The sequence below is a fragment of the Spermophilus citellus genome (genome assembly GCF_964194105.1).
Source record: "Spermophilus citellus genome assembly, chromosome: 10".
Classification (NCBI taxonomy): Eukaryota; Metazoa; Chordata; class Mammalia; order Rodentia; family Sciuridae; genus Spermophilus; species Spermophilus citellus.
Window position 1 is genome coordinate 31,685,237 of NC_138197.1, and position 14,389 is coordinate 31,699,625.

Below are 14,389 nucleotides of genomic sequence, written 5' to 3' on the forward strand. Positions count from 1 at the left end.
GAGCCCCAAGATTTCTGAGGAGACCAAGACTGAGAAACTGATAGAAGAGTCAAGAGAGAAATTGCAAGGTGTGTACATCAAGGGATCAAAAGATGGTGTACTTAAGCACTGTATCATAATGATGATGATGGCTCAACAAGGAATGCCCTTTTATTAAGAAAATAAAATGATAAAAAGGTGAAGAGTAATGATAATGACAAATATGGAATATGACACACCAAAGATACACTTTCTTCCAAATCACAACCTCCAGCCCATTCACCTTACTGATTTTTAGTACAACCCAGGTCTGCGACCTGAAATCCCAAGCTTCTCAAAATGACCCCAAACACATAGTGGTTGAGGGTGAGAGTAAAATGTCCAGAATAGGATGGGGCTGGAACTCCAGATCTGGACGTGTATTATATTTGCAAAGATGGCAGCAGGAGAAAGAGAAAAGCAAACAGGAGGAAAATGTAAAAAAAAAAAAAAAAAAAAAAAAAAAAAAAAATAGGACATGAAGAGGAGTTAAGGAAAATCAGCTAATGATATGGGGCCAGGTTGACTTGACTGAGTCAGATAAAACAAAAACAGCATTGTCTAGGAGAGACAGGGAAAGAGTCCTGAGGTGCAAGGGTAGAAGAGGATCAGTAAGAAGTGGAGAATTGCTTTCAGAAGAATGAAGATGTAGATTGTTTTAAGAGAGGAGTCTAGGGAGATGAATAAAGAGGGCTGAAGAGAAACAAACAAACAAAAATCAGATAAATAAAAGTGAGGTTAGAGAGGCGAGTAATAAAGGTGGAAGTTGGAGAGAGGAAAGGAGGTTGCAGGGCCTCTGATTCCCCCTCAGATCACAGTAAAGAATCAGGAAGGGAGGAAACAGGGGCCACAGAGGTCAGTTTCAGCAGGAGAGAAGGCCAGGCTGCCCTTTTCCGCTCTCCCATCCCTTCCTTCCTTCTCAAGGCCACCCAGAGAATGTGGATGGACGACTAAGACGGGAAATCTAGCGTCATGTATAAGTAGCTTTCAACCAACCTTCCTCCTCCTCTTTAAGCTTTTGGTTTCTCAAATACCTGCTCGGCCTCCCAATCTGCACCCCCGCCCCGCCTCTTGGCAACATCTCAGGGCTTTTTGGGGTCAGTAGGATTCTGGCCACCTCGCTAGTCCGCCCCCTGAGCCAGACTCCACATTCGCAGGCAGTAGGTTGGGATTTGGAGAGGTGTCTTCCCGCAGGAACCCCACCCCTTCCCACCTCCTCTCCCCACTCTTCTCTCTCAGCGGCCGTCAGTCTCTCCATTTCCCCCTCCTGGTCTCATTCTCCCTCCCGCCTCTTTCGCTCTCCCTCCCCTCGCTTTCATCCTCCTATCCCCACCTCTCCAACCTCCTCTTTTATCCCCCTCCCTTCTCCTCTCCTCCCCGCTCTCTCCTGCCCCACCCCTGGGAAGCCCCTCCCGTCGGGCAGCGCCGCCTTATAAGCGGGTTCCCTTCCCGGGGGCGGCAGCGGCTGGTCTGCGGCAGCTCTGCTGGTGCGGGGGCGGCAAGCTCAGGACCAAGCGACCGCGGCCAGAGCGCGCCGGCCACCGCCCGCACCGCCCTTCCGCCCGCCCTCCGGACAGCCGCAGCCCTGCGGGTCTCCGCTCCGGACCCACCCCCGCCCCACCCCGCGCGCCTCTGCCGCCTCTTCCAGAGACACAGCTTGCCGAGCGGCCGCCGCTGCCGCTGTCGCCGCCGTCGTCGCCACCGCGCTAGGTTTCGGCCGCGGCCACCCTCCGCCGTCCAGGGCTTCTCCGTCTCGGCCCCGGGACCCCGGCTCCCCGCCAGCCCCGGCCCCGGCACCATGTCGGAGAAGAGCGTGGAGGCAGCGGCCGAGTTGAGCGCCAAGGTACGGGCAGGGGCGGCGGCGGCCGGGCCTCCGCGCGGCCTCTGGTGGCGGTGCGATCTACGGCCCTAGGCTGCCCCCGACGGCCCCGTGCGGCCCTGGCGCCCCGCTCCCGGCGGACCCCACTCCGCCCTCCCCCAGCTGCCCGGCCTGGCGCTGGTTACCCCGCTACGCGCGGCTAGCGCCAGCGCCCTCTAGCTTCCCTGCGCGCACGGCGTCTCGGTCCTGGCCTCGCTGCTCGGTTCCGCGCCCGGCCACCACCGCGTCCCCACCCCCTCTGGCCCAACCGCGCCCGCCTCTACCTTGACTGCTTTCCCGTCGGAGCTCTCCGTGCCTCGCTTTACATTGTCCCTTCCCTGCATCCCGTTTCTCTCTCTCCTCTGAGTCCGACCTCACCTTTCCGCTGCTAAGCGGTTTGAGATCCTCAAGTGTAAACAGGACTCTCCCGGGAGGCTACTCCTCTCGGGCCCCTCCCCTAGCGGCCTGTCCCTTGCTTCTCTCCCCGGACGGCATCTGCCTCTTTTCTCTCATTGCCTCCTTTCTGTCCATCGCCATGCATTCCTTTCCCAGCACCGGCTTTCAGTTTTCTCTTCGTTTTCGCCTCCCCCGACCCCTCCAAAAAATCTTAAAAACCTAAAAATCAGAAGGGGGTTGGGAATATAGCCTTTGGAAAAGCTGAGATTTGGCACTTCATGGCCTTGCACGGAGTTGTCCTTGCCCTCATCAGCTCCCTTCCCGGCCTCATCCCTTTGCCCTTGCCTCTCTTCCAGGCTTCCTCTAATTTCCCTAGGGAACCTGCGGAGTGTCGCTTTGGGAAATTAATGCGGCCAGGATTTGGGGGCTGGGAGCTGGATTTTGTTGGGGGGGGGGCGTTGCTGAGGAGTCACACAGTTCTCTTGGAGGCCAGGGAAGTACAAGGGGGGAAGACAGTGGGAGAGGGCACATGTATGAGCTTTGACAGGTGTGCCTGTGTGGCCCTCCGGTGGGCTGTGCGGTGGCATGTGACTTCAACGAGTAGGTGTCTTTGTATGTCTAAAATCTAGCGAGTGTGTGGGACTGCCCGTGTCAGTTACATGTGTGCGTGTGGAGATGTAGACGTTCTGGAGCCATGTTGTTGCTTTGTGAGCACCGAGTAGCTCCACTGTGCTCTTGTGCTGTCTCAAGAGTGTGCCAGAATGCCCAAACACCGAGCCATGTGTCTCCAGATCGCGTGGGCGCTCCTCTGTGGCTGTGTGAATCAGTATTAGCCTGTGTCAGTGAGTGCCTGTGTTGAGGCCAGAGAGCTGCTTAGCCCAAGACCTAGAGCCCAGGTCACATACTCTCCTGGAAAAGGGATCATGGAAGGACAGTGACCAGAAGGACTGTACAGGGGAGGAGAGGGTCCGGCCCCTTGGACTTTGGACTCTGGTATTCTCCCTCCCTCTCCCTCCCTCCCTTCAACTGCCCAGTTAGAAAACTCAGGCCAGGATCTTACCAACCTGGTACAGGCCCCCTAGGGAGAAGCTGAATTAGCCCCTGGGTCTCTTGATCCTGGATATAGGGAAAAGCCCACTAGGTGTTAGAATTGCCAAACCCGCCTTGTGGCAAAGAAATGAAGACAGCAGAGTAGGATGAAATAGAAACTTAGAGTTAGAGGATCAGGTGTGCTATGCTTACCTTAAAGGTGAGAAGGGAATTGAGTGTGCCCTAGGCCAGCTTATTGGCACCAAGCCCCTCTCTAATCCCCAGTTCTGTTCCAGGAAGGACACACCCTCCCAGGGTGATCTGTTCCATCCACATGGAATCAGGTACACAAGAGTTGTACACCAACACCAGATCAGATCTCAGGAAGATATCTGCAGTGTCCTCAGAACCTGCCAAGTGATGGGATAGGGAGAGGACTGAATCCGAAGGCAGGTGTGGTGTCCAGAGGGGATGCCCACATGGGCATCCACCGGAGATGGGATAGGAGATGCCCATGGGCCAGATCAGAATAGGACAAGTGTGTGCCTGACCACATCTTGGGGTGAAGGAGAGGGGCAGTGTGGTGGGAAGATTCACTGGATGGTACCTGCCCCATCCATCTTCCCATTCCCGTTTTTTGCTCTCTTCATCTACCATGTCTTTCCTTTCCATGTTTCTTTTATCCTACTTTTATCTACATTTCCATTGGAAATGGCCACTTCTACTCTTCCATCACACCAATGTGTAGACTATGGAGGTAGGGAGGAGGAAACTCCTGAAGCAGTTTTGGGATAGGCATGGTTAAAATGGGAGTAAGGTTCTGGAATTATGCTGGGGTGCTCTCTCTATTTCTGTAGAGTTTGACCAAGTAGGATTTTTTTTTTTTAAGTTGTGGGTACACATAATATTTAATTAATTTATTTATTTTATGTGGTGCTGAGGATTGAACCTAGTGCCTCATGCGTGCCTGGCAAGCACTCCACCATTAAGCTATCATGTAGGACCATGTAGGATCAGCCCACCATGTAGGATCTTGAGGATTAGGGAGACACAGATTGGGAGAAACAAAGGCCTGAGGAGCTGAAGGGGAAGCTGGGAGAGATGCCCTAGAGAGAAAGTACTCAGGAAAAGGCCCCAGAGGTAGACAAAAGGCAGAGGAAAGCCGGCAGTGGGAGGGGGCAGGCAAAGGAGGAGGAAGGACATGAAGGGGGTGGGGCATGAGGCTGCCAGCAGATGGAGGGGATTTGCTTTGCTGAGCTGAACTCTTCAGCCTGGGAGGTTTGGAAGAACTTGTCAAGGATGGGGGATCAGTTACCTTGGCTGCCTGTTCCCCTTTCATTGGGACTTTTCTCACTCCCCTTGGGTCTTTGGGAAGAGGTGTCAGGTGTCAATCCCTTGTGGCCCTAATATAAGGACCCTGGTACCTCTGTTCTAAGCTGTGGCTACCTTCTTCACTCACACACCTCTAAACTTAATGCAGAGAGGGAGAACCAGGTCTGGAGGGACTGAAGGGCTGCACATCATTTGTGTGAAATAAAGGTGACTTCTTTTTCCCTTGCAGGATCTGAAAGAGAAGAAGGAGAAGGTGGAGGAGAAGGCAAGCCGGAAAGAGCGAAAGAAAGAAGTGGTAGAGGTGTGCAGGGGTCAGGTGGGAGGTGACCACACGTGCTCGACCATCTTCCCTCCCTATTATTACGTTTTTCCTCCAGCTACCTTCTTGGGGTGTTGGCCCATGTCCCACTGTCCCACCCTGAGGCCTGTTGTCACCCAGTCCCCCTTACCATGGTGTGTAGAGGCGCGCAGCTAGCCCAACAATACTCCCTATCTTGATGCCCTCAGGAGGAAGAAAACGGAGCTGAGGAGGAAGAAGAAGAAACTGCTGAGGATGGAGAGGAGGAAGATGAAGGGGATGAAGAAGGTGGGGAGGGGCAGTGGAGGTTGGGCTGGAAAAATCAGGGCTAAAAAGAACAGAGTCAGGGTGGGTTTGAAGACCTGAAACAGGGCTGAGGGCAACCACAGGGGGTCTTTGCCAGAGCTTCCTGCTCTTCCCCAATGACCCATTTCTGGCTCCTCAGATGAGGAAGAAGAAGAAGAGGATGACGAAGGGCCCGCGCTGAAGAGAGCTGCCGAAGAGGAGGTTTGGGCTGGTTGCCGGGCCTGAGGGGCTGTCAGGGATGCAGCAGGGGCTGGGTGCCCTTTGGACTTGGACCCAGATCCTAGCGGTGGCTCGGGCGGGGGCTGGAGCATGGCCAGCCGGGACAGGGGGAGGTCCCCTCTCCCATTTTACAACTATCCCAACTCTTTTCCTCTCCACAGGATGAAGCGGATCCCAAGCGGCAGAAGACAGAAAATGGGGCATCGGCATGAGCCCCCTGCCAATGGGCTGGGGGTAGTAGGCCCCTCAGGGCCTGGAGGTGTGGGTGGAAACAGACAAGTACAGCCACCCTTCACCTGGCTCCCTGCTCTGGATCCTGCACCAGAACTGCCACCCTTTCTCCCCAGCCTTCTCATTTCCACCTCTCCAGACACTGTCCCTCCACCCTCACTCTGCCATTGTTCCACCTCCTGACCTGCTCCATTGAGCTCCCCAGCTGGTCCCCAGTGGCCCTTCTCCCCTCCTTGCTCTCTTCCTCCCTTTCCTCACCCACCATGGCACTTGTCCTCGTCCTTGGGTAGCCTCTCCTACCTACTCTTTGCATCCCCCAGCCTCATGTCCTGCCCTATCCCTCTCCTGCCTGATCCCTGGGTCTCCCTCAGATCCCCTCCTGTCAGACAGCGCCAGGCCGGGGTGGGGCCGGGGTTGGGGCCGAGCCCCACAGCTGCCCCCCTCCCCTCCCCTTTTTGTATAATTTAATAAAGAAATGGTCGCGCTTCTGTTTTTAACCTGTCTTCTGCTTTCCCAGGGTCCAGAGAGTACACTGAAAGGGTAGAAAAGGACGAGGGTGACGGGCTGACCTCACACTCAACAATTCCAAAAGATAAGTCAGCCTTCCAGGGATGCAGTGGAAGCCTAGCTCTTCTTTTGAGAGCTGACTTATGTCTTGTTTGGCTTCTTGTGGATGCTCCTCCCCAGCAATGCACACACTTCCCTGCTAACCCACACAAGATCTAGACACTGCTGAGCCCAGTGGAAAGCTACCAGCTCTATTGTGCTGAACCAGGCAAATAGAAACAGCCCCAGAAACAGGAAGTCCCGCCCTTGAAGTGGGAGAGGCTACTAGACTTGGGTCTCTACTTCCTAGGATCTGGAGGGAAAACTTCCTGGCATTGAAGATGCCCTCTTCCTGACACAGGAAGCAAGCTCCTTTCCAACAAGCAGGGGAGAGCTCCAGAATTTGTTCCCAGGCCTGTCTCCTTGTCACTGGCCCTCCAACTCTTCCAGCTGGGCTCCTTGGGCTCAGAACAAGAGTTGTCTGTCTCAGCATTTTTTCCCTAACCTTTCTGCCTTAAATTTGATCTGGTATAAGATTTAGCATTTTTCAAAGTCTACATCACCCTTGCCCTTAGTACAGAACCTGTGGGTTGGAAACTTTGGACAGGGAAGAGGGATTGATTAATTGTCAACACCAGAGATAAGGAAATACCCACAGCTCACCCAGGGTCAGGACCACACACAAACACAGCTTTTGCCTTCATACAAATTATTAATTTTTGGCAAATTATTAATTTTTTGGGGGGTGGGGTACTGGGGATTGAACCCAAGGGTACTTAACCACTTAGCCAAATCCACAGCCCTAAACATAAAGTTGTTTAAGGCTTTGAACTTGTCCTCCTGAGTCACTGAGAAATTATTAAATCTTTTTGAGAATCAGTTTCCACATCTGTGTAATGGAGGAGAAACATTTCATGAGTGACTATATATAAAGTGTCCAATATAGTGACAGGCACAGAATGAAGGCTTGAAAGAATGTAGCTATTCACACACTGACATTCCCTTCCCCACTTCTACAGTCATGTAGGGTGCAGTGAAGTTTCATTTCTATCTTGTTGCCAGAAGACACTGTATAGACAGCTGGGGAACAGGTCTACAGGGGTAAATGAAATTCTGGGAGGTTAAAGGAAGGAGGAGATGAGCAGAGAAGGAAGATGAAAGTGTGAATGCTGGGACTGAGGAGGTAGTTTAGAGATGGACAAGTGGGTAGTTCTCAAATATTTGGAGAGAAGAGTGTGAAGTACCAAGGAGAGGGAGGAGTCTGCAGGGTGGGGAAGGGTGAAAAGGCGGTGGTGGAGAGACCCAGGACTGAGGAAGTAAACAAGGGGAGTGCTACCTCAGAGGTGGAGGGTGATGCTGCTGGGAATCAACCCCCTCAGACTTTCCACTGCAAAGCGAAACCATAAGCCCCGGGGTGTGGGGGGCGGGCAATGGGGAGGGTGGAGGGAAAGCAGAAGGACAGGGGCCAGGGCCCTAGGAGCAGTAGAACAACATCCCAGCTCAAGAGAGCCACCTTGCCTCTGCTCTGCCCTCTGCTACTCACAGCCTGGTCCCTGGGGTGTACCACCCCTGCCTTATCTGGCCATCTTTCCCCTTGAAATTCAGCCTATTGGTCCTCCTTCTTTCCAGGCCTCCCTCTTGGTGGTCTCCTTTCCTCTAGATTTCCTCCCTCTACCTTTCTTCTTGAGGAATTTCTCTTCTATTCCTCAGACCCCCACTCCCTTTTCTGACCTCCTTTTTTTGGAGGGTTCAGCTCAGCCCAGGCCATAGGGGAGATGTGGGAGGCTCAGTTCCTGGGTTTGCTGCTTCTGCAACTGCTGTGGGTGGCTCCAGGTAAGGTGGGGATGGGGGGGAAGTTTGACCTCCCGACCAACAAGAGGGGGCCAGCAGGGAGCTCTCCATGGCTTGAAAGGTCCTGAGGTCCTTAGCTCTGTGGTGGAGTCTTCTAATGCCTTTCTTGAGCAAGTCTTTCCACTCCCAGAGCTTCTCTTCAGTCTCTCCCTTGGCAGAGAAGAGGCAGAAAGAAACCCAAGCCCTTCCTCTATCCTGTTTCTCATTTGGGAAACACTGAGGTCCTTCTGTACTCTTAAGTCTCTTGGCTCATGGCCTCTCCCATTGGCCTCTCTTTTGCTTCTCCAGCGGAGGCTTCAGACTCTGGAAAAGAGGTCCTGGTGGTGTGGGCTCAGGAGGGGACTCCTGCTCACCTTCCTTGCAGACTTACAATCCCCTTCCAAAATCCTGGTCTTCTCCGGAGAGGAGTTGTCACCTGGCAGCATCAACCAGACAGGTATGTACTCCAAACTTGGGCAACAGAACCTCCCAATCTAGCACTAATGGTATCCAGACATAGCTCAACATCCAAACCAGTCTGGTTCCTTCCTCTGAGATGTCACTCCCTCTGAAGCCAGTGACAGCCTCCCCTTTCCTCATGCACCCCTTCTACCCTTCCTCTGCAGGCTGCTCTCCTACATCTGCATTCCATAGTATGTAACTTCTCCATTAGTGGATGGTGCTGGCCCAACAGGAAAGGGGACGGGGTTGGTGTGTGAGTGTGTTGGGGAGTGCTTTGGAAGTCAAGAGATCTCTTGGGGGCGGGCTTCCTCTACCTCAAAGCGTTGTTGGACTGTATCTTCTCCGGGGCTTCTTAACCCCTAATTTCTCAATTTCATTATTTCTCTTGCCCAGTGACCCGCCTGCTCCCACCCTAAGCCGTCCCTTGTCTAAAAGCTTCGCCCCCGTGGTGCCCTCGCCCCGGGGCATGGGGCCCCAACGCTACACGTTGCTGAGTGTGGCTCCAGGAGGCCTGCGCAGCGGGAGGCTGCCCTTGCAGCCCCGCTTCCAGCTGGAGGAACGCGGCCTCCAGCGCGGGGACTTCTCACTGTGGCTGCGTCCTGTTCTGCTCTCCGATGCTGGCGAGTACCACGCTGCAGTGCGCCTCAAGGACCGCACCCTGGCCTGCAGGCTCCGTCTACGTGTGGGCCAGGCCTCTAGTAGGTGGGGCGGGACGAGGGAGAGCGGTGGGGGAGGTGGTCCCCCATTCCCCGCTGCTGCTCCCGAGGCAGGAAGGGCTGCGGTAGAGGCTGTGCCCTAGGCCCTGCCTGAGGGCCTCCAGAAGGGTACAGGAAGCAGCGGGAACTTGACTGATGAGTGAAAGGTGCCCCTGGATAAGCACGTGTAATGCGGGGAGGGCCCTTTGGAGAGATTGTGTCACCCCTGGAGCCCCCCTCTCTTTGCCCACCCACAGTAGGACTGCCCTGGCGGAGGTGGGGAGGCACCTATTCTGCAGAGAGAGGGTAGAGCATGGGGCCACAGTGATTCATTTCAGATATGTTTGGAATGGAGGGGCTTCATGGGCATCCTCAGGCAAGATACTGAGAAAGAGAAGGGAAAGCGATGCCTAGTAAACTGGGGGCAGGGGACCATGGAAAGAAATCAAGGATTCTTAGTGAGCCACATTAAAACTCCTCCAGGTGCTAGCTACTGAGCTGGAGGGGAGTAGAGGTTGGTGGGGAGGCGAGAAGGCAAATCTAAAACAAGATCCTTGTTTCTGGGAGCTTCTGGCTTGGTTAGGCCCTTAGGTTGGAAAAGGTTTCAGTGGGGCTGATCAAATCTTCTTTCTCCTTGCAGTGACTGCTAGCCCCACAGGATCTCTCAGGACCTCAGATTGGGTCATTTTGAACTGCTCTTTCAGTCGTCCTGACCGCCCAGCTTCTGTGCGCTGGTTCCGGGGCCAAAGCCAAGTCCCTGTCCAGAAGTCCCCCCATCACCATTTAGCTGAAAGCTTCCTCTTTCTGCCCCAAGTCAGCCCCTTGGACTCTGGGACCTGGGGATGTATCATTACCTACAGTGATGGCTTTAATGTCTCCATCATGTACAACCTTACAATTCTGGGTAACTACTCTAATCGGCCTTTACCCTTGACCACTACCCCTTCCTACCCCACCCACATTCCACCCCACCCCCACCCCCCTGACTCACTGGTCCCAAAACTAGTTTCTTAGCAGTTGGTATCACTTCTGATTGCTCTGGGCCTACATGCCTGACCCCTTTCTTCTCTGGCAACCTTTTAAAAATTTATTTATTGCAGCATTGGGGATGGAACCCTAGTCTCCTGCATGCCACTGAGTTGCATCCCCAGCCCCATGTGGCAGCCTTTTAACTGCCATCTCCCCTTCTAGCTTTTCTCTTGGCCATCAGCCTCATTTGCCAACCTTTGGTTTCCTGCTTGCCCAACTTACTTTTTCTGGATCTCACTCCCCATATGTTACTGGGGATAGAACTCAACATCACTTTACCCTTGAGCTATATCCCCAGCCACCTACCCTCCTTTTTTTTTTTTTTTTTAAATTTTGGGACAGAGTCAAGCTAAGCGGCCTATGCTGGCCTCAAACTTGGCCTTGAACTTGTAATCCTCTTGCCTTAGCTTCCGGAATTACTGGGCTTAATGGCATGTACCACCATGTTAGAATCACTTTCTGGATTTCTGAGCATCCTAAATTCATCCACCTTATTTTTTCCTTAGCCCTCTTCTTAGCCCAATCTCCCTGCCCGCCCCCCTCGCCTTTTTTTGTTTGTGGTACTGGAAATTGAACTTAGGGCCTAGCAAGTACTTTACCACTGATCTGCATTCCCAGCCCCAATGTCACTCCTCTGCCTCCCTTCCCTACAACTGCAGCATTCCCAGCCCACTACACTGGAACATTCCCCTTGGCTTAACTTTGGGTTTCCTTCTCTCTCCAGGCCTTGAGCCCCCAGTGCCTTTGACAGTGTATGCTGGAGCAGGTTCAAGGGCTGAGCTTCCTTGCCATCTGCCTCCTAGTGTGGGAACCCAGTCTTCCCTCATTGCCAAGTGGTCCCCTCCTGGGGAAGGCCCTGACCTCCTGGTGGCTGGAAACAATGGCAACTTCACTCTTCATCTAGAGGCTGTGAGCCTGGCCCAGGCTGGGACCTACACCTGCCACATCCATCTACAGGGGCAGCAGCTCAGTGCTACCATCACTTTGGCAGTCATCACAGGTTAGCCCCAGGTGGGAAAGGAGTAGTTCTCATCCCAGGGGAGCAGGGACTGGGAGAAAGGCTGGTCAAATACTGCAAATCCACTCCATGATGCCAGGATCACAAGTTGTGGTTTCTTTATTCATCCCCTTCATAAAGAACCGAAACTGAAAATCTCCCCATTGAGTCACAAAATAAATGTTCCATTGTCCTCTAAGGGACTCCCCTGCTCTGAACTGGTGGGAGGGTCTGAGAAGTTCCGAGAGGTGACAAAAGCTTGAATGATTCAAAGTAGGTAGAATATATTTCTAGAATTCTTTTTGCTTTGGGGCTGGGGCTCTGGATAAAGTTTCAGGAAGTTGCCTGGATTTGGAAGGAGTTAATAAATCAGCCCCTTGGTCAGCAAATATTTACTGAGCAAGGGTTTTTTAAGACAGTATAAAACAAACATAGAAAAAAAGCATTCAAAAAATATGTTAATTGATTGGTAGCTATCAGCCATGACATTTTAGCAACATCTGCAGTAGTTACCTGTCACCTGTTACTGTTTAGTAACAGTAGCACCACATAGTAGGTGCTTAATAATGCATATTGATTGCAAAAATAAATGAATACACTAATAAATAATATGCCTCCTCAGAGTCAATTCCAAATATCTACCTGCTTTTAGAATATCTACATTCCTCAGCCTCATCCTGAACCCCATTATTGTCTTATGCCAATTCACTTTCTCATTCAGCCTGTCATTAACTCCATTGGAATTCCACTCATCCTAACCCTGGAGTCCTCCTTCCCCATGTCCAGTCAGTCACCAAAGCCCACCTATTCCTTCTGTCCAGTGTCTTCTTTTAGGCCAACCATTTTACGTGTAACAACTCAATTGGAGAGATATTGTTACCTCCATTTTATGTTTTGTTTTGTTTTTGTGGTGCTGGGGATTGAACCCAGGGCCTTGAGCTTGTGAGGCAGGCTCTCTACCAGCTGAGCTGTAAACCCAGCCCACCCCCATTTTATGGAGAAGAATGTTCTCAAAGTCACACAGCTGGGACATGCCAGACTCATTGTCTAAACTCAGGTGTCTGTGTCATCAAATCTTACCTCCCCCATATGCCATACTCAGACAGGTCAAGGCCCTTCACCATTTGTCTGCTCCAAATATCCTGTACAGCTTTGAGAATGCTCTGCCTCTCAACCACTGGGTCAGTTCATTGTCTTCTAAACTTTCAGAAAGGGGGATAAGTTCATTCAGAGGTACCACATAGGCAGTGGGCACTGATGTGAGTCAAATCACAGAAGAGGGACTATTGCAAGGCATATTGGGAGCCAAGTTACCTGATTGATATTGATGGTGTGAGCATTTCAGGAGAAAGTAATGTAAAAGAATCTGAAATAATATTGCTTATGTGGCCTTTAGTGCCAGTTTGAGTTTGAACAATGTTGTAAAGGCAATAGGGAATCTGGAATGTTACTGAGCAAGGGGAAATCTGACCAAGCATTGTCAAGATTAATTTGACTATGACCCCTAACCTTCTTTCCAGCCTTGCCCTACCAGAGCCCTGGTGAAAGCAGGGTGACTGAGAATCTGTGGTATTATAACCAGGTCAGGACCCCAAGAGATCTCCTCTCTCTAATTTTTTTTTCAGTGACTCCTAAACTCTTTGGGTTACCTGACTCCCTGGGGAAACTGCTATGTGAGGTGACTCCAGCATCAGGACATGAGCGCTTTGTATGGAACTCCCTGGACAGGAGGTCCAGGAGTTCCCCAGGACCCTGGTTGGAGATGCAAGAGGCCAGGCTCCTTTCCCAATCCTGGCAATGCCAACTTTACCAAGGAGAGAGGCTTCTCGGAGCAGTGGTGTACATCCCAGAGCTGTCTTCAACAGGTCTGAGGCCCCAAAATGCCATGGCCCCAACTCCAAAGCAATCATCTTGATCACCCTTCCAGAACACCTCCTGCCACTCCCCATCCCCAGCTCTTTTCTTTCAATATCTCTCCTTGAGTTGTTGTTCCAGTCAGGGACCTGACCTCAAGTCCAGGCCTAACCCATTGCTCCTACTAATTAGTGGAACCATCCTGGACAAGTCCCTGAAACTCTCTGAACCTTATTGCATCTGTAAAGTATGAGAGAGTGGCACAATGTCCATGTTACCCCTGACCCTATGCCTAATTCTGTGTTTTGTCTATAGGTGCCCAACGCTCTGGGAGAGCCCCAGTTACCCTCAAGGCAGGCCATCTCTCTCTCCTCATCCTTGGTGCCCTCTCATTGCTCCTTTTGGTGACTGGAGCCCTTGGCTTTCACCATTGGAGAAGACAGGTGAGCCAGGGATACTCACCCACTGGCTTCCTCTCTCAATTTCCTCAGAATGCTACCTGGCACCTGTCTCAGGGAAGAGGATCAAAATGGATCCTGAATTTGTCATCAGCCCTCCATCTTCCTTCATAAGTTTCCACCTGGGAAGCTTGAAGGGGCTGAGAGAAGGCCCTGAACCAGATGGAGAAGGCAGAAGACTGGGGAAAAAATAGAAGGACCCAGTGTCCTTCCTATTCCTTTTCCCTTTATCATTCTCCATCTCTTCTCTCAGTGGAGGCCCAGAAGATTTTCTGCCTTGGAGCATGGGATTCACCCTCCTCAGTCTCAAAGCAAAACAGAGGAGCCTGAGCAAGAACCAGAGATGGAGCTGGAGCCAGAGACACAGCCGGAGCCGGAGCCAGAGCAGGAGCCAGAGCCTGAACTGGAGCTGGAGTCAAGACACCTCTGACCTGGGGCTGAGGCAACCAGCAGATCTCAGCAGCACAGCCCAAATAAATCCCCTGTCAGCAGCAAGTCTGAGTCTGGCTCTTTCTTGTCCAGTGAAGGTTCCAATCTCTCCCCAGCCTCTAGAGGCCTCTAGAGGCTCCCTTCTCCCACCCCAGCAGCCTCCTAACCTATATTCTCCAGCCAATCTCCCTCATCTTCCCCTTTTCTGTTTCTGATCGCTGTGTTTCTTCCTTGGTCTCTCTCTTGTTGTCTCTCCTGGGTAATCATCTTTCTAAAGCTCCAAAAAGCCCTCTCTTACCTCTATAGCCCCCTCCTCCGTCCTTCCGCCCACATTGTGCTGGCTGCCCTGGTTTCCTTTAGATTTTTGTGCCTCTGGCCCACCCCATACTCAGCTGCATTTCA

The 14,389-nt window shown here is 52.3% G+C and overlaps 2 protein-coding genes across 2 annotated transcripts; both read left to right on the plus strand.

Annotated features, from left to right (window-relative positions):
- Window positions 1-1,383: 1,383 nt before the first annotated feature.
- On the plus strand, window positions 1,384-6,177 carry PTMS (parathymosin). Its single transcript, XM_081310366.1, has 5 exons — window positions 1,384-1,861; window positions 4,863-4,934; window positions 5,141-5,219; window positions 5,377-5,438; window positions 5,618-6,177. Exons 1-5 carry the CDS (start codon window positions 1,817-1,819, stop codon window positions 5,666-5,668), a joined length of 309 nt encoding a protein of 102 aa, XP_081166492.1. The 5' UTR covers window positions 1,384-1,816; the 3' UTR covers window positions 5,669-6,177.
- Window positions 6,178-7,046: 869 nt separating this feature from the next.
- LAG3 (lymphocyte activating 3) lies at window positions 7,047-14,100 on the plus strand. Its single transcript, XM_081310367.1, has 8 exons — window positions 7,047-8,066; window positions 8,373-8,520; window positions 8,919-9,223; window positions 9,861-10,124; window positions 10,974-11,249; window positions 12,872-13,111; window positions 13,416-13,543; window positions 13,812-14,100. Exons 1-8 carry the CDS (start codon window positions 8,009-8,011, stop codon window positions 13,986-13,988), a joined length of 1,596 nt encoding a protein of 531 aa, XP_081166493.1. The 5' UTR covers window positions 7,047-8,008; the 3' UTR covers window positions 13,989-14,100.
- The last annotated feature ends 289 nt before the right edge of the window (window positions 14,101-14,389 follow it).

Coding starts and splice junctions, on each gene's coding strand:
- PTMS (XM_081310366.1), top strand. CDS start 1,817: ATGTCGGAGAAGAGCGTGGAGGCAGCGGCCGAGTTGAGCGCCAAG. Junction 1,862..4,862: donor CGGCCGAGTTGAGCGCCAAG/GTACGGGCAGGG, acceptor TTTCCCTTGCAG/GATCTGAAAGAGAAGAAGGA. Junction 4,935..5,140: donor GAAAGAAAGAAGTGGTAGAG/GTGTGCAGGGGT, acceptor TGATGCCCTCAG/GAGGAAGAAAACGGAGCTGA.
- LAG3 (XM_081310367.1), top strand. CDS start 8,009: ATGTGGGAGGCTCAGTTCCTGGGTTTGCTGCTTCTGCAACTGCTGTGG. Junction 8,521..8,918: donor TGGCAGCATCAACCAGACAG/GTATGTACTCCA, acceptor TCTCTTGCCCAG/TGACCCGCCTGCTCCCACCC. Junction 13,112..13,415: donor CCCAGAGCTGTCTTCAACAG/GTCTGAGGCCCC, acceptor TTTTGTCTATAG/GTGCCCAACGCTCTGGGAGA.